Below are 16,544 nucleotides of genomic sequence, written 5' to 3' on the forward strand. Positions count from 1 at the left end.
AAAACATAGACCATCCCTGCAACCCCCATACACTATTACCAAATACTTCATGCTGTAAAAGAAAAACATCAAATAAAATACTTACTACATGTTAAGTTGTCCTGATTGGTGTCCAATCTTTCAGTTGTCTTTAGACACTCATACTGTGCCAGATCTGTGGAAAAAGTCTATTATTATACCTGTACCTAAGATCTCTTGTCCGTCCGTCAACTCTGATTTTAGACCCGTTGCATTGACTTCTGTGGTAATGAAGTTGTTATTGTGAACTTGCTTAAGTCAGAAGTTGCTCCTTATCTTAATCCCTTCCAGTTCGCCTACAGGCAAGGGCGGAGCACAGAGGATGCTATTACCTGTATGACCCACTTGATAAGCAAGCACTTAGAGGTCCCCATGACCTATTCAATACGATACAACTTCACTCAGTACTAAAAAAGTGCAGTACTGGTATGCCCCAAGGTTGTGTCTGCTCCCTTTTATTATTTACTTGGTACACTAGATAGCCCAATAATAACATTATCAAATTCTCTGATGACACCATCATTTTAAGCTTGTTGAAAGCCAGTGATTGCATCTTTGTGTATCTCGAGGAAATCACTGCCTTCAAGGACTGGTGTGACAGGCACTATCTGTTGCTTAATACCAAAAAGACAAAAGAAATTATCCTTGACCCCAGGGAAGTTACAGACCATGACCCTGTGTTCGTGAACGATAATGTAATTGTGCAAGTGCCTTCCTTCAAATATTTGGGTATAATGATAGATAATAAGCTGAACTGGAATACATATGCTCCAAACTAGCCCACTTCCTTCGAAGATTCCGATTGTTTGGTGTCCGAAAATAAATAATGCTAAATTTCTATCAGGCGGTGATAGAAAGCTTTATCAGATATGGTATGGCTGTCTGGTTTTGATCTCTTACTGTTCAGAATAAGACCAGACTACTGATCATTACAAAATCCACCTTCAAAGTGATGGGGATAAACCAAATTCGGCCTTTGCAGTCCCTGTATGAAAGCAGTGTTGTCAAACAGGCAGGCAGAATCCTGGATGACCCCTCTCACTTTTTATTTTTAGAATACGAGTTGTAGCCTTCAGGAAAGCGTTTTAGATCTATCAGATGTAAAGCCAACCGCTTCAAACGTTCTTTTATCACCGCCTCTATCTTGCTACTGAACAAAAAGTAGCCTTGTAGTAGTTTACACTTTACCAGGGATGGATCTCCTGCTTTTAGTCAATTCTTAACTTTCTTTTTTTTCTTTTTTTTTTTTGTTGGTCATTTAATTTTAATTATTTACTCTCTGCTTTTTTATGTTTTTACTACTTACACGTTATTATCCTTGGGTACTGTTGTATGATCACTCTATCTGCTGCTGTATATATATATATATATATATGTATGTATGTATGTATGTATGTTTAATGTATAATTTATGTATGCACTGACGCACTTCATACCCAAGACAAGTATATCTTATCTTATCTGATTCAGAATGATTTTAATTAACTGAGGTGGAATGTAGAGCTTGTACATCACTGATGTTTGCAGTTTCTTTTTCTAGATATGTAAGAAAATCTTTAATTGTGCAAAAAATTGTGTTCATATTTGTGCACTAGCTGTCCAAGTAAAAATAATTCCAAAACTCACCACCAGGAAGCAGCATAACACAGCAGAACCTTCCTCCTCTACATAGTACATTTTAAAACATATAACCTGCACAACAAACAACTGTCTATGAGCTTTATAGTGAGCTTTTATTCAGTGTTGATTTAACTTTGAGATTTAAAACTACTTAATTGAAAGAAATGTGGAAATAATAATAGTAAAATGAATAGTAAACATTTCCCATAAACCTTTCTTTTCTCCTAAAAAGTTTACACAAAGATGATCAAGCAGGTGCACTGTGTAGAGTGGCCCAGAAGCTATTCATTTGCATTAATGTAGTACTCATAACCAGGAAATACAATGTAACACAAAAGGTAAAGGGAACCAGACACATGATACACTTCACATTATAGGAACACATTCTCTGTTTAATGTCATTAGATCTTAAACACTGTATGGGTTGCTGAAAATCAGAATGTTTCTAGGCTTTAAAGACACATTACTTACATGTCCACAGTTCATACATGCATTGAAACTGCAGCCTGTCATCGCTGGAGATGCTGTGCTGGTAATCACATGTGAGTAAATCAGTAATTTTCCAGGGTCCAATGTATCAGGAGGAAATTTTACAGATAGGAATGAATGTATTCTGTGTCTGCCTGATTTGCTTACAGTTCACTGTCAATACAGATATACACTTTTTTTTTTAAATCCAGCTTTGTTTTCCATTTTAGCTCATTTTTTAGCTCGGAAAATAAACAGTATTCTTTATTATTTATGGTTAAATGTAGCCTTCCTCTGTTTTGCCATATCTGTTCATATGTATTTTGAATCAATATGATACATGAATCTACAATGTAACACTTGTAACAATGAAGCTTTACCACCAACTGGTATGATTACAGAAGCAGTTACCATGGCTAGCCATGGAGAGCTTTTTTACTTCACCTTTGGCTGTTTCTTTGTGAATGTAGCTTCTGTAAACCAAGTTCCTGTGAAGAATCAATAAGGTATCTATCTATCTATCTATTTATTACCAAAACTGAGTGCAATTTCATTTTTTTGCTCCATTCAGTGGTTACTGCAAATGCTGTGAGGCACACACATTAATTAAAATTAAATTTAAATTAAATTAAATCTGATGATGAAAATCTATGGCATACTAGTTTTTGTGTGATAAAATAGATGTCAAAACATCAGATTACTGGTAGGGCAGTTGCAGTGTTTACGTATTCTGCGTGCCTCTAAACACTGGGAGAATGAATGTATTCTGTGTCTGCCTGATTTGCTTATTGTTCACTGTCAAGGTATGAAGAACAAGGAACTGTAAAAATCTGACCCATCCCCAAAAGATCACAGGTTTGATTTTATTAACAGTACCATCATTGACCCTTTGTTTGGCCGATGGGCATGGAGCGCCCTCTAGTGGATAGCTTTTCAGAGATACAGCTTTCATAGCCCCACCTCACTGACATCATCATTGTCATGAATCCAGACATATGGAGGAAACCGGATTGCTTTGTTCTTCCTTTGAGGTTGTAACTGAATAAAACCAGAGTGATTACAATGCGGACAATGTGCAGGGGGTTCCTCTTTTTTGTAGGTTGTGGATTTTGGATGCATGTATCATTTCCTGGCAGTATTAATGTGATGTGTTCAGTAAATTCTAAAACTGTACAGTCATCTTATGATCACACAGTGAACATTTTATTTATATATTATATTTTAGTGGCAATGGTACTGTTCATGTATCATTAATAAAAACATATATAAGTACTGTAATGTGAATGCTCTCATTGTTGACTGATGAGAGAGTCACATCAGTAAGTCAGAGCTTCCTGACTTGATCACTGTATTTCAAGAACAGACTCATAGTATTAATACATTTCCTGCCTCTGATTTTCTTCCGTCTCAAATTAAAACCACATTTCCCATGAACCCTTTTGCTCCCAGGTCCCTCCTCTCTGCTGGCATTTTAATAATGGAGGAAGTGGTTTTTCAGTCAGCCTCCAGCTGCCAGGATTTCTGCAATGCAGGTCTGTGATCATTAGAGGCAGACATGCTTTTTCCTGATCACATTTTGGTGATGAATAAACGATTTCTAGATGCTACATGCAGTGATTTTAAGCTTTAAAACAGTGGTAAACACAATGAGTGAAAACCAGAGATGGAGACACAACAGTAGATGCTTAACTAGACCCTCCCCCCACCTTGGTGCAACGCCCTAAAATCATTACACTGGTGTATTTCTGTAACATAATATCCTGTGCTTGCAGGGTGGGCGGATGCTTCGTGGACTTCCCCTGGATCAGGCTTATGGACCATCATGCTCAGTGACTGTGGGGCTGGGGCTGTGCATTGCCTGCTGGTGACTGTCTGGCTGCATTAGCTTCTTGACTCAACTCTCTGGAGAGCAGCCAGGGAGATACAGCACTCTTAAAGGCACACTACACATAATGAGTTATTAGGAAAAATCAATGGAAGGAAGGAAGCATCTCTAAAACAAGGCTGATAGAAACATTTACTAAGACTTCATACAGAAAAATATGTATTTATTTTCTTTGGCCAAATATGGTATATTATGTTCTGGGAATTAGGGGAGGAAATGCAGTATCTACAAAGAAAATGTTTTTCAGCTTTGTTTTCAATTTTAGCTCAGAAAATGAAGACCATTCTTTATTATTTATGGTCAAATGTAGCCTTTCTCAGTTTTGCTATATCTGTTCATATGTATATTGAATCAATATGATACATGAATTTACAATGTAACACATATAAAGATGTAGCTTTACCAACTGATTACAGAAGCAGTTACAGATACCCGTGTTAAGCTAGTTAACATTAGCAGGAGTTTAGCAGTAGCTTAACTAGGCTTCATATATTTTGAACAAATTATAAAAAATATTGTATTTACAGATTTGAAACCCTGCTATGTACATTTAGTTTTAGCCTTTGCTAAAGCTAGGTGTGGCTATCTCTTGCTAGGGCTAGCCATGGAGAGCTTTTTTACTCCATCTTTGGCTGTTTCTGTGTGGATGTAGCTTCTGTAAACCAAGTTCCTGTGAAGGATCAATAAAGTATCTATCTATCTATCTATCTATCTATCTATCTATCTATCTATCTATCTATCTATCTATCTATCTATCTATCTATCTATCTATCTATCTATCTATCTATTTATCTATACATTTAGTGGTTACTGCAAATGCTATCTAGCTATCTGTATTTGTCTGTCTGTCTGTCTGTCTGTCTATCTATCTATCTATCTATCTATCGATCCATTTAGTGGTTACTGCAAATGCTATCTATCTATCTGTATTTGTCTCACACGTTATGTGCATTAGGGAAATTGGTGGAAAATCTTTTTAGGGAAAATAAGGCTGAGAGAACATAGGGCCTAATTTTGAAAGGGGGAGGGTTAGGGTTAGAAATGGGGGAACATAGGGCTGTGGGAACATAGGGATGATGAATCTCTATGGCAAAATACTTTCTGTGTGGTAACATACATGTCAAAACATCAGATTACTGGTTGACTTTGTACGGCAGTTGTGGTTACAATGGAGTTTCGAAGTATTCTGCATACCGCTAAACACTGTTAATGACCTATCAGTGGCCTGAATCCAAAATATCATTATCAGGCTTCAAGCATAGATCTCTGTAAAAAAGTCTATTCATTCTGTTTCTTTCCCACCTGAGCCATTGTATTTTCCATCCCTTGTTGACAATGCTAGCACTGGGTGTAACCTGCATTTAAAAGGACGCAGTATTTCCTGACACAATTTGACGGTGTCCAATGTGTGTCCACAAATTGAAAGGACTGTGGTTTACAGCAGAATGTGAGCTCGGCTGAATGCTGTTGCACTGAGGAGTCAGTAACATGATATGAGAGTGAATCAGCACACATACTGTACATGAGTCCAGCTGTTCCTGTCCGACACCTGTCCACCCTGATAACTTGTTCCCCATAATATCTACTGTATATAACAGGGCCAGTCGCCCAGCTGGTACAAATCAATACTGTTGTTGTCAATATACATTAAGGCGTTTTTCTTTGAGTTCCTGTGCGTGCATAATTATTTTGCACAAGCTGCAGTAACAACGTTGCATTGAATATGTTGTAATTTGTTAACAGTAATTCATGTTTCATGCTCAGTGTTGTATTTGTATCCTGATCTGTATTTAAATCTGTTTTGTATATACTCCTGAGCTGACACTTCATTTTAAACTACATACCAGCGTCTTGTTCACACCAGTGGTTCCAAACCTCCGGGGCGTTCACCGTGTCAGGGGAGGAGACTTTAGAAGGAAAGCACACATGACCAAGAGGGGGGGGGAAATGTGGGACACAACAAAACTTAATTTATTCAGGAACAGAAACCAACTGAAACAGAAAAACAACAAGAACAGTACAAGATAGGTTTTGACAAGTAACTGTATTACTAGATTCAAAGCACTCTACATAAAATGACAATCAACCATTATTGGTAAATATGATGTTAAACAGTGAACCTGTTAAAAGTCCAGTACGAATTTTGCATGCTTAAAAAAATATTTAAATTACATCCAAACACTGTGTTCTTTCTCATATTTCCTTCCTGTTAGACAGTGACTGTGTCTGCAATGCTTTTTGTTACTAAGTGGACATACTATATGATCAATCCTCATCAAATCACTGACCTCACAGGCAATTTCATTAAAGCATTACAACATCGGAGCAGGGCTGATGCGATGGGTGTGTCCCCTCCCCGCAGCATCTGCTTCCTTTTTGCAATATTGATCTGGCTGATGGGGGCTGAGTGCCGAATGCTGCAGTGTCCTGACAGATGCTGAGTCATGAGGAGCTGCACTGGTTCAACGGGGCTTCACAGAGACACACTGCCCCGTTCCTGTGCTGTAAGTACACATTGAAAAGTGCTTCATCATGGGGTGTAGTGGATTCAAAAAAAAAATCCTCAAATGGCTAAATCTCCTCCCAGTTGCACTGAAAGGGTTTTCATGCATTAAGCTCCAGCTGACCTGCTCAGGCTGTCACCGCAAAACCCACTTAATGTGCACACTTCATCCTCCCAAAGAAAAGATTCAATGAATAATTGATCGGCTATGGCACAAAGGCAACAGACTGCAGAGAAACAAAACTGAGTGAGATCAAAGAAAATACCTACCAACTCTTGAGGCTGTCTGGATAAAACACATAACTGTCTGACTCGGTGCTATTAAAGGAATATCTTTCACTGTGTGTCTCATAAAAATAGAACAGATCACATCTTCTTACCTTCGTACAAAAAGGACAAAGAGGCAGTCTTGTAAAGCAACCACATTTGAAACACTCTATACTTTTGTTCATGGTTTGGGCCTCTTAGTTCCAGTGAAGGGAAATGTTAATGCTACAGCATACAGCCACAGATTGTGTTTGTCCGGCTTTTCGGATGAACTCGAACACTGATCATAAGCCATCAGATATGGCTGTAATATTTGAGCATCTGCATACTTTTTTCGGCCATGTATAAGCATAAGTAGAAAATTGATTCTAAATTAAAACTACATGCGTCTGGTTTCCGTTTAGGCAACTCAAGGTTAGGGAAAGCTCATTTGTGAAGGTTAAATATTTAAAAACAAAGGAGCTGGTGGGAGATTCAGTGACTTCAGCTATGAATCCTGTTCCTTAGCTACGAAGTGCACTAGAGACCTTCTTTTCCTCCTCACTACATCTGATAATTACACACCAGCTGCTGAAGGGTTCTAATTTATCACCTAACGTCGCAGGTTAGTTTAGCCAAATCCTAATGCATGAAATCGGTTACTACAGCGCGAGGCAGCGACGCTAAACGCAATCTGCATTACAACTTTTGCCCTGCAATTCAGTGACACACCTGAAAACATAAAACTACAAATCATAAGGCCTAGGAGCATCACTATAAGCTAGAGATGATCATGCTTTCATCCTTACTCATCCTCTCTGTAACATATCTGCCATGGAGCACACAGAGGAGGTCTTTGTGTGTCATGTTACAATGCACACACAGTAGAGACTATGACTGTGACCTACATACAGTATAATGTGATAAGCATAGCAGTGGTGTTCCTGTAAAAGAAACAAAAAAAAACACAAAGGCCCAAGCTGATGAATTCATAACAACACTATTTAGATTTAATGAGAAGCACTGAATGAATCACTGCTCATTTATCCCCAGAAAGGCTTCACTGGTCTGCAAAGGATTTAATCTACATAAAAATGCATGGCATGCATGCACTGCTCTAAAACCTTGGTAGGACCATGAAAAGCTTATTTAAAGCCCTGTATTAATGCACAGAAGTCCGCAACGCCCAGTGGGGAAGCATAATCATCATGGCGACAAGCACCTGGGAGTGATGTTTCTCCCCCTTCTCTCTCTCTCTCTCTGTCTTTAGAGATACAGCCGCGGCAACTGCACCCATGCAGGAGAGCTATGGCGTCGCAGCCACATTCTTGCCTGGCATTCATATTAACTATTAATAAGCTCATCTGCCTTCATTCCACAATACTGCTTTACAGCAGGGAGCGCAGTCCGCAGCCTTTTTCTCTCCTCCAGACATCCTGTGTCTGAGTCAGCTCCTGTGCATTTTGGTTAATCCTCACAGAGGCTGGATTCTAATATTTCAATTCATACATTATAATCAGATTCATGAACGAATCAGCAAGATGTTGGCTGAGATGGAATCTAACACATGAGAGGCTGATATTTAGATCTTTATATTGATTGTATGTTTATCTTTTATAGGAGTTATTGTAAACTTGCTCTTGATTCTGATCATTAAATCTGGCTTTAACTGCTTCACCGACACACAATCACTACCATTATGTCACATCTATCAGGGCACTGCAGTCTCTTTTTATTGGTTCCCCTTGTTGATCCTAAAGGCCATACTGTTATTTTCAGTGCATAAAATCTAAATGTTCCTCAGATGCATATTTATATCTTTATATTACTATAACACCACAAAAAATATGTATTCACTGAGATTTACAGCACATATAGCCTATGTCATTGCTTGTGTTTTCTATCATACACCATCAAGGCTGAGAATACAGCTTGTCATTCCAAACAGACTGTACAAAAGCTCATTACTGACCCATGAAAAAGTGAACTAATCTGTTAAATGAGCTGCAGCTGTGTTTGGCTGGAATGAAAAGCTGCACAATAACTGAGGCACATGACTGAAAATCAGTGTTGTAGCCATGTAGCCTACACTCAGGGCCAGACAGTCCTGGTGAGGCGGTTTCCGCCGGTGAAATTTCAGCTAAACTGGACTCATTGTACTCAATTAGTCAGCCACGTGGACTGTGGATAACTAGCAGTTAACAAGGACTACTGTCTTATAGTTGATCAAAACTAAATAGTTTCAAATGATCAACGTAATAAAATGTTCCGTAGTCTCTACAACAGACTAACGCCCGGCTGTGACATGCAGAAAAAAATCTGTTGTCAGTGTCGCATTTTCTATCCGCCATCATGAGGGAAGTAGGCCAACGTCTGCACATTACAAGACAGTCACACGTTTGAGATGAAAGTGATTGACAGGCGAATTGAGCCAATGGCGAATAAGCATTTGAAATGCAATTGGTCTAAAATTATGTCTGTAAAGGATACGTGCGAGCATGAGCCAATAGGCATTCGAGCTGAGGCGCAGTGGGTGGGTCTTATTATGATATAAAAAGGAGAGCAGACATACTGGGCGCGCACATCAAGAAATCCAAAGTCATACATTGGAAGGTCTATTCTACCTCCAGACAAAATGAGGGAAATTGTTCATCTTCAAGCCGGCCAGTGCGGAAACCAGATTGGAGCTAAGGTTAGTAAACCTATTTTGTGTACTTTAACTACTAAATGGAGTTATTTTATCCAAAAACACCGTGTTGTCTGCTCCAGGAGCCGGTGCTTTGTGCCAGTTGGCGTCCCAGAAACCACACCCTAGGAATATCAATGCGCCTTTTCTACAAAAAACTGCTGTCTAACGTTAAATCTAAACACAATGCGTTTGTTGGGATGTATTAAAGACGATATTATGTCGAGATTTAGCCGAATTTAAACAATTTTAAGCACATTTTGGCATGTTGTAAAATGTAACAGTTGAAAATCGTTATGCCAGCCCTTGTGCATTGAACACTAGTTGTTAACCGTTAACGTTAGTGGCAAGATTAACGTTCACTAAAATGAACGACGTCTCCATTGTTCGATGGACTACCGTTACTGCAATGCGAAAAAAGGAAGTGGGGATTGCCGAGGAGGAGGAGGGTGGGGGGGGCAGTAGACCGTGTAACTATTAGACCAAATAACATTCAGAGTGACGTCACTGCATGTACGTATAAAACAACAATTTTTTTTCGAAGGAAAATATTTTTTTGTTTGTAACGTTGCTGCGTCTCACTGAGGCCTACATGGCGATTCATTCTGAACAGCGCCCGGCTTTTATCTGGAGTGGGCGGTGTTGGCGGTTAGTGACGTAGCAAGCAGATTTCAAACTTATAACCCATGGGTAACAGCCAATGGGGGGTCAGGCCGCGCGCGCCGAAAGCGGCACGGCGGGAAATGGGGTTTGAACTGATTATATATTCTTTACACATGCATTATAAACACTCACTAATAAACGCAGCACTTAAACCAGCTTGATAGATTATTGAATACATGTTTTTTTTCTACTAGAGGGCTTGAAAGCTTACATGTCTGACTTTTTTCTAATTTTGTTTTACAGTTTTGGGAGGTGATCAGCGATGAGCATGGCATCGACCCAACTGGTACATACCACGGTGACAGCGACCTGCAGCTGGACAGGATCAACGTCTACTACAATGAAGCCTCAGGTATGTTGACATCAGCTGCAACTTTTAATTTGCATAAACTGTACAGATGTATTGTCTTTCATGTTCCCTACCTTTGATTTGTAACCTTTTTTTATTTTTTATTTAAATTAGGAGGAAAATATGTGCCCCGCGCTGTGCTGGTGGATCTGGAGCCAGGCACCATGGACTCTGTGAGGTCTGGACCTTTCGGTCAGGTCTTCAGGCCAGACAACTTCGTTTTCGGTGAGCCTTTCCTCTTTTGTGCACTTGTCCAAAAAATTTCAGCTGTTACTCATAAGCCCCTCCCCCCACCTCCCCACCCTGAGTGCTGCAATTCTTAATCTCAATTCTTCTCTTACAGGCCAGAGCGGTGCTGGCAACAACTGGGCCAAGGGTCACTACACGGAGGGTGCAGAGCTGGTGGACTCTGTCCTCGATGTGGTGAGGAAGGAGGCAGAGAGCTGCGACTGCCTGCAGGGCTTCCAGCTCACACACTCCCTGGGTGGCGGTACAGGCTCTGGTATGGGCACACTGCTCATCAGCAAAATCCGTGAAGAGTACCCCGACCGCATTATGAACACCTTCAGCGTGGTGCCTTCCCCAAAAGTGTCAGACACAGTCGTTGAGCCCTACAACGCCACACTATCGGTCCACCAGCTCGTAGAAAACACAGATGAAACCTACTGTATCGACAATGAGGCCCTTTATGACATCTGTTTCCGCACCCTCAAACTCACAACCCCCTCATACGGTGACCTAAACCACTTGGTCTCCGCCACCATGAGCGGTGTCACCACCTGCCTCAGGTTCCCCGGACAGCTCAACGCTGACCTGCGTAAGCTGGCTGTAAACATGGTGCCATTCCCCCGTCTTCATTTCTTCATGCCCGGCTTCGCTCCCCTCACAAGCCGAGGCAGCCAGCAGTACAGATCACTCACTGTGCCAGAGCTCACCCAGCAGATGTTCGACGCCAAGAACATGATGGCTGCCTGCGACCCACGCCACGGCCGCTACCTGACAGTGGCTGCCATCTTCCGTGGCCGCATGTCCATGAAGGAGGTGGACGAGCAGATGCTGAATGTGCAGAACAAGAACAGCAGCTACTTCGTTGAATGGATCCCCAACAACGTCAAGACCGCCGTGTGTGACATTCCTCCCCGTGGCCTCAAGATGGCCGCCACTTTCATCGGCAACAGCACAGCCATCCAGGAGCTGTTCAAGCGTATCTCCGAGCAGTTCACAGCCATGTTCAGGCGCAAAGCTTTCCTCCATTGGTACACCGGTGAGGGCATGGATGAGATGGAGTTCACCGAGGCAGAGAGCAACATGAACGACCTGGTGTCTGAGTACCAGCAGTACCAGGATGCCACCGCAGAGGAGGAGGGAGAGTTTGAGGAGGAAGGAGAAGAGGAGCTGGCTTAAATGTCACTGTTTTACAAAATCCTGCTAAATCTTAGCAATGAAAATGTAACGTTCCAAGTCTTTTCCAGTTTTCAGTGTTCTGTCTGCTGTTCATGTTAATAAAAAGTTCCACATATTTGAGGCTTGTCTCGCTGGTTTTAATTACCTAGTTAGTATATTATGATTCAGTATTTAAAGAGGACTAGTCTACTAAATGTACTACACTGTACATAAAGTGTAGCTGCATTGAGTTATTTCCTGAAATGAAAGTAACTTTGCAACTGCAGATAACAAAAATTTGCCTCAATTCAAATGCACTGACCTTGAACTCCAGCAGTTTTTTTCCTTTATGGTTTAATAGCTGATCTGAAAACACGGTCTAATGGTAGTTAGAATGACATGAGCCTGGTCAGACCATAGCACTATAATCCTACATGTCAGACTTTGTACACACCTGATAGAGCTCAGTCCAGATTAATTTATAATGCCAGCTCAAAGTTCATTTCCTGCTCCACAAACAATATTAGCTTTCACTTTTCTTCCTTAGCATGTGATTAATGTAAATAACTTAAATAGTCCTTACATCACACATTAGCACAAGTTTATACATCTGTTAGAACATTAAACAGATGCTACAAATGATATTTCCAGCAGTGTATGGGTTATTCACTGATTTATTAGTTTATATATTATAATACATCTGTTTATACAGGTCGAAATGACACAGCAGGCCAGACACTTCGATATTAAAGTAGCTCTTTGGGAGAGTTTCTGGTTCTGGTCACTAGGTGGCAGTCTTGACTAGGCCATTCTTTTCCATATGAAGTAGGTGAGGATGCTTATGGCCAAAGCCACCAATGTCCAACAGCACACTTTCTTCACCTGGCCCTCCAAGTCCTGTTTCTCTCCGAAGCGTGACACAAAACCACCCTGCCAGAGATATCAAGTAGACCTGATTGTCAAACAGTATTACATAGTATTACATATTTTAATAGAGAGAATATGGAAATATATACTGAAATTGAAATATATGGAGTCTTATGTTTTAAAGGATGGGTCTTAAAACAACAGTCAGGAGCCCAAATGAACATTGAGACCTGTTTTTCCTGCTGTAATCATTCCTCCTGTTCAGAAATAGAATTTCATTTAAGGTGGAAACAGCATTGAAAAAAAAACAATATGACTGTGTTACCGTCAGCAGTTCTCATTTGAGCTACTACTTCACCACTGCTTCTTCTGGACCATGAATTATGTTAAATGAAAGTTTTAATTCACTTCTGTGACATTAAATGATTTACAGTTTTTCACTCTGTCTTAAACCAACAGTCAGGAGCCCAAATGAACATCAAAATCTGTTTTTCTAACTGTAATCATTCCTCCTGTTCATACTGACCATTAGAAGATCTCTTCATAATACACTTACAATGGAAGTGATGGAGGACTAAATCCACAGTCCTCCTTCTGTGTAAACATGGATTTAAAAGTTGAAGTGAAGCTAATATGAAGCTTCAGCGTCCAAATGAGTCAAATCTTCATCTTCTATGTTTCAACGTTACAATATTTTTAGTGCCAAAGTCTTTTTGTTACTATACTTCCACCACAGCTCTTGCACTTACCTTGCACTTTATAATCAACCCTATTAACTATTGGCTTTCATCTACTTTTAAATGACTGTGTGGCCACACTGTGGATTTAGTCCTCCATCACTTCCATTGAAAGCACATTTGAAGGAGATCTTTTAATAGTCAGTATGAACAGGAGGAATGACAGAGAGGAGAACTTCTTTCACTGTTTATACGGACACCTGACTGCTGGTTTAAGACACACTTGCCAAATTTAAACCAATCCTTTACATCATCTTGATGCTTGATGATCTTCAGACCCTGTGTCAAAATCTAGTTTAAAAAAATTAATTCAGCTGACATTGTGCATACATGGTGTATATTCCTAAATACGTGTATGTTTAATCAATTACCACAAACTGACACACAGGAGACCTGGAGCAGGATGGTATTCCAGAATAATAGTACCAGTAGCTTTCTGGGGTTTTGGGTATAATAGGTTCAAGTAGGGTTGGCTGCTTTTTAAGGAAGCTGTGTTTTCACTGCTGTTTGATGTTGTATTAAGATAGTCTGGATGCTTATATGTTTAAATACACATAATCAGCCCCCATTTTCACATATGAGCACTCACCCATCCTCCCTTGTTTTGTATCTCAGGGCAGATGACCCTCTCTACATACGCCCCCACACACTCCTTCAGCCGGGGCAGGACCGCCTCCATGCCCCTCTCATGGCAGTGCAGGGCCATCTGGCCAGCCAGAACATACACCGACAGCACGGCACTCCAGGCCAGGTCCCTGCGCCGCCCCCCTGTGACCGGGGGGAAGAAGTGCTCATCCAGGAGGTTCGTTAGCATGGGGCAGGCCGTGTCCTCCGTCACATCCTGGAAGACGCGAGGCCAGCGCCTGAAGAAGATGGGGAAGCGGCAGAGGAGCTCGTCGCCAGCGTGGCGCAGAGCTGCAGTGCAGTCTGTAGGGGCAGGACCCATGGTGCTATCTGCCCCCCCTGTGGTTACGTAGTCTATGTAGTCATGAGCCATCAGGAAAGCCTCTCTCACCAGTGGGTCAGGACTGTTCAGGCCAAGCCTGGCCTCTGGTGCCTCAGACTGACACATGGCCTCCTCTGACAGCCACTTCACTAATCACCAAGCTGTATTCTCATCAGGCCACAGATGACAGCTGCATTGCCAAGCAGCATAACCATTCTCTAAGTCACATCAAGCTGTCACAGTGGCTCCAGGATGCTATTAATATTCAAATTTAAAAATTCACATTAGTATAGAAGAGCAGGAAATAAACACACATACTGCAGTGTCATCTCACATGAGGAAATAAAGCATTTAGTACTCACCTCCTCTTCACTGAGACACACAGGTGTAACACACATACACTGAAACAAAAGACACAACCAGCAGGTGAAACAACGTTGGGGAGTCCAGAGGAGTGTGTCTGTTTGTGTGTGTGTGTTGTAGTCAGACTGGGTCACCCAGTCCCCCTCACAGGCTAAATATAGAGCTCTTGTTGGAAACTGACACTGATCTCCAACCTCACATGCACAAGCATAGCCGTGCTGTCACACATCTCCATTGCAGCACAGGCAGCAGGGCTAAATTCAGAGGCAGCAGACAGAGGAGGAGCAGGTTAGCTTAATAAGAAAAAAAAAATCAAAGGTGATTGTACAATGCTGATGGCTTACAGCTGTCAGCAAGACACTAACATTACACACAGAATCAGGAATATGGTAAACCTTTTCTCATGGGAGTTAAAACCTTCTTTTAGGTTTCATTTCATGTATTTATGCCAAATGTTTGTTTTTTTCCATTAAGCTCATATTGGAAGTGTGTACTTTCACAATGATTGAAAAAATAAATAAATAATGGATTTTGCACATTTTACTTCATTTATCCTGCTTAAAAAATCATAGTATCTGATGAGATTATAGTTTTGAATACTTGGAATAATGTGCAGAGTGTTTGTATCATGCGAGGGGTTAAATTTGAATATGACTTGAATATTTAAATGATCATTCACCTAGATAATAATATTACTTTGTATTCCTAGGAACACTGCACACTTGTATATAGTATCAGGAATTTACGTATATTGTAGATTTATATAATTACAGATTATTTTGCGCAGAGATTGTTTACTGTATATAGTTTATGTATTTATTTTAATTTTATTTTTTTTAATTTTTTTAATCACTTTCACCATTACGCAGCCACTGTTGTGTCCGTTTTTGAATTTCTCCCTAGGGTGATCAATAAAGATACCTTACCTTAATTCTAGTAGTATAGTCAACATTGTTGACAGTGAACATTTTCAGTGGCACTACAATCTGACAAAAAATAGTCCCTGTTTAAAGAGACTTTTAAAGAGACTTTTTTTTATACTCCATGGATTAATAGGGTACATCTTTTTTTTTACACTTACATTTTGTGCTGTAGTACTTTTTAAAATTCAGAATTTTCAACTTCTTGAACCCATCCTATTTATTTAGATCCCATAAAGGACACGTTCACCATTTTAAATACCCTATGTAATATACCCCATATATGCACAGCTAAATTAATAAGGGTTTTGACACAGTGCCTTAAGACAGTGCATCAAGATTACATTCAAGGTTTAAAATTGACAAATGTGTCAGGAGTCCATATGAACAGTGTTTTTCTTCACTGCAATCATTCTTCCTGTTCATACTGGCTGTTAAAAAAAAAAAAAAATCTAGAGACCTGCAAAAAAATAAAACCAAAACTTCCTGCATGGATCAGTATCAGCAGAGGGAGGTGAGAAAGTATGCAGTACTTATTTAGGTGTGTGACCTTTTACATTGCAGCGAGACTTAAATTTCACCACATGGGAGCAGTGGTGTATCACTGGAGACATGCTACTCTGCGTTAGTGTATGTGTGTGTATGGGTGTGTGTGGAATCTGATAGGTCTCCCTTTGGATTTGAGTACATAACCGCTTGTTTACAATTAACTTTTAAAAGAAAGCTGTTGAGCATTGAGTCAAACACGCAGGCCCATTTAAGTCTCCCCCACCTGGATATCAGCAATCTCACCAATATATATATATATATATATATATATATATATATATATAAAGCCAGTGTAATGACATTCAGGTAAAATGTGGATAACACATGTGTGTGAGATCTCT

General features: G+C 40.3%; 2 protein-coding genes across 2 annotated transcripts; one reads left to right on the forward strand and one right to left on the reverse strand.

The window, feature by feature from the left end:
* Window positions 1–9,325: 9,325 nt before the first annotated feature.
* tubb2b (tubulin, beta 2b) lies at window positions 9,326–11,960 on the forward strand. The gene is made up of 4 exons (XM_062416700.1): window positions 9,326–9,432; window positions 10,333–10,441; window positions 10,553–10,663; window positions 10,782–11,960. The coding sequence occupies exons 1-4, from the start codon at window positions 9,376–9,378 to the stop codon at window positions 11,840–11,842; spliced, it is 1,338 nt and encodes a 445-aa protein (XP_062272684.1). The 5' UTR covers window positions 9,326–9,375; the 3' UTR covers window positions 11,843–11,960.
* Window positions 11,961–12,486: 526 nt separating this feature from the next.
* On the reverse strand, window positions 12,487–14,844 carry bcl2l16 (BCL2 like 16). Its single transcript, XM_062418210.1, has 3 exons — window positions 14,734–14,844; window positions 14,015–14,626; window positions 12,487–12,751 (listed from the first exon to the last, which is right to left on the reverse strand). Exons 2-3 carry the CDS (start codon window positions 14,495–14,497, stop codon window positions 12,623–12,625), a joined length of 612 nt encoding a protein of 203 aa, XP_062274194.1. The 5' UTR covers window positions 14,498–14,626; window positions 14,734–14,844; the 3' UTR covers window positions 12,487–12,622.
* Between the last annotated feature and the right edge of the window lie 1,700 nt (window positions 14,845–16,544).

This window comes from Scomber scombrus, chromosome 4 (genome assembly GCF_963691925.1).
Source record: "Scomber scombrus chromosome 4, fScoSco1.1, whole genome shotgun sequence".
NCBI classification, from domain to species: Eukaryota; Metazoa; Chordata; class Actinopteri; order Scombriformes; family Scombridae; genus Scomber; species Scomber scombrus.

Excerpts from the sequence above, each read along its gene's own strand:
- bcl2l16 (XM_062418210.1), bottom strand. The coding sequence starts at position 14,497 with ATGTGTCAGTCTGAGGCACCAGAGGCCAGGCTTGGCCTGAACAGTCCT. Across the intron at positions 12,752-14,014 it reads TACAAAACAAGGGAGGATGG|GGTGGTTTTGTGTCACGCTT; the intron begins GTGAGTGCTCAT and ends TATCTCTGGCAG.
- tubb2b (XM_062416700.1), top strand. The coding sequence starts at position 9,376 with ATGAGGGAAATTGTTCATCTTCAAGCCGGCCAGTGCGGAAACCAGATT. Across the intron at positions 9,433-10,332 it reads GAAACCAGATTGGAGCTAAG|TTTTGGGAGGTGATCAGCGA; the intron begins GTTAGTAAACCT and ends TTTGTTTTACAG. Across the intron at positions 10,442-10,552 it reads CTACTACAATGAAGCCTCAG|GAGGAAAATATGTGCCCCGC; the intron begins GTATGTTGACAT and ends TATTTAAATTAG.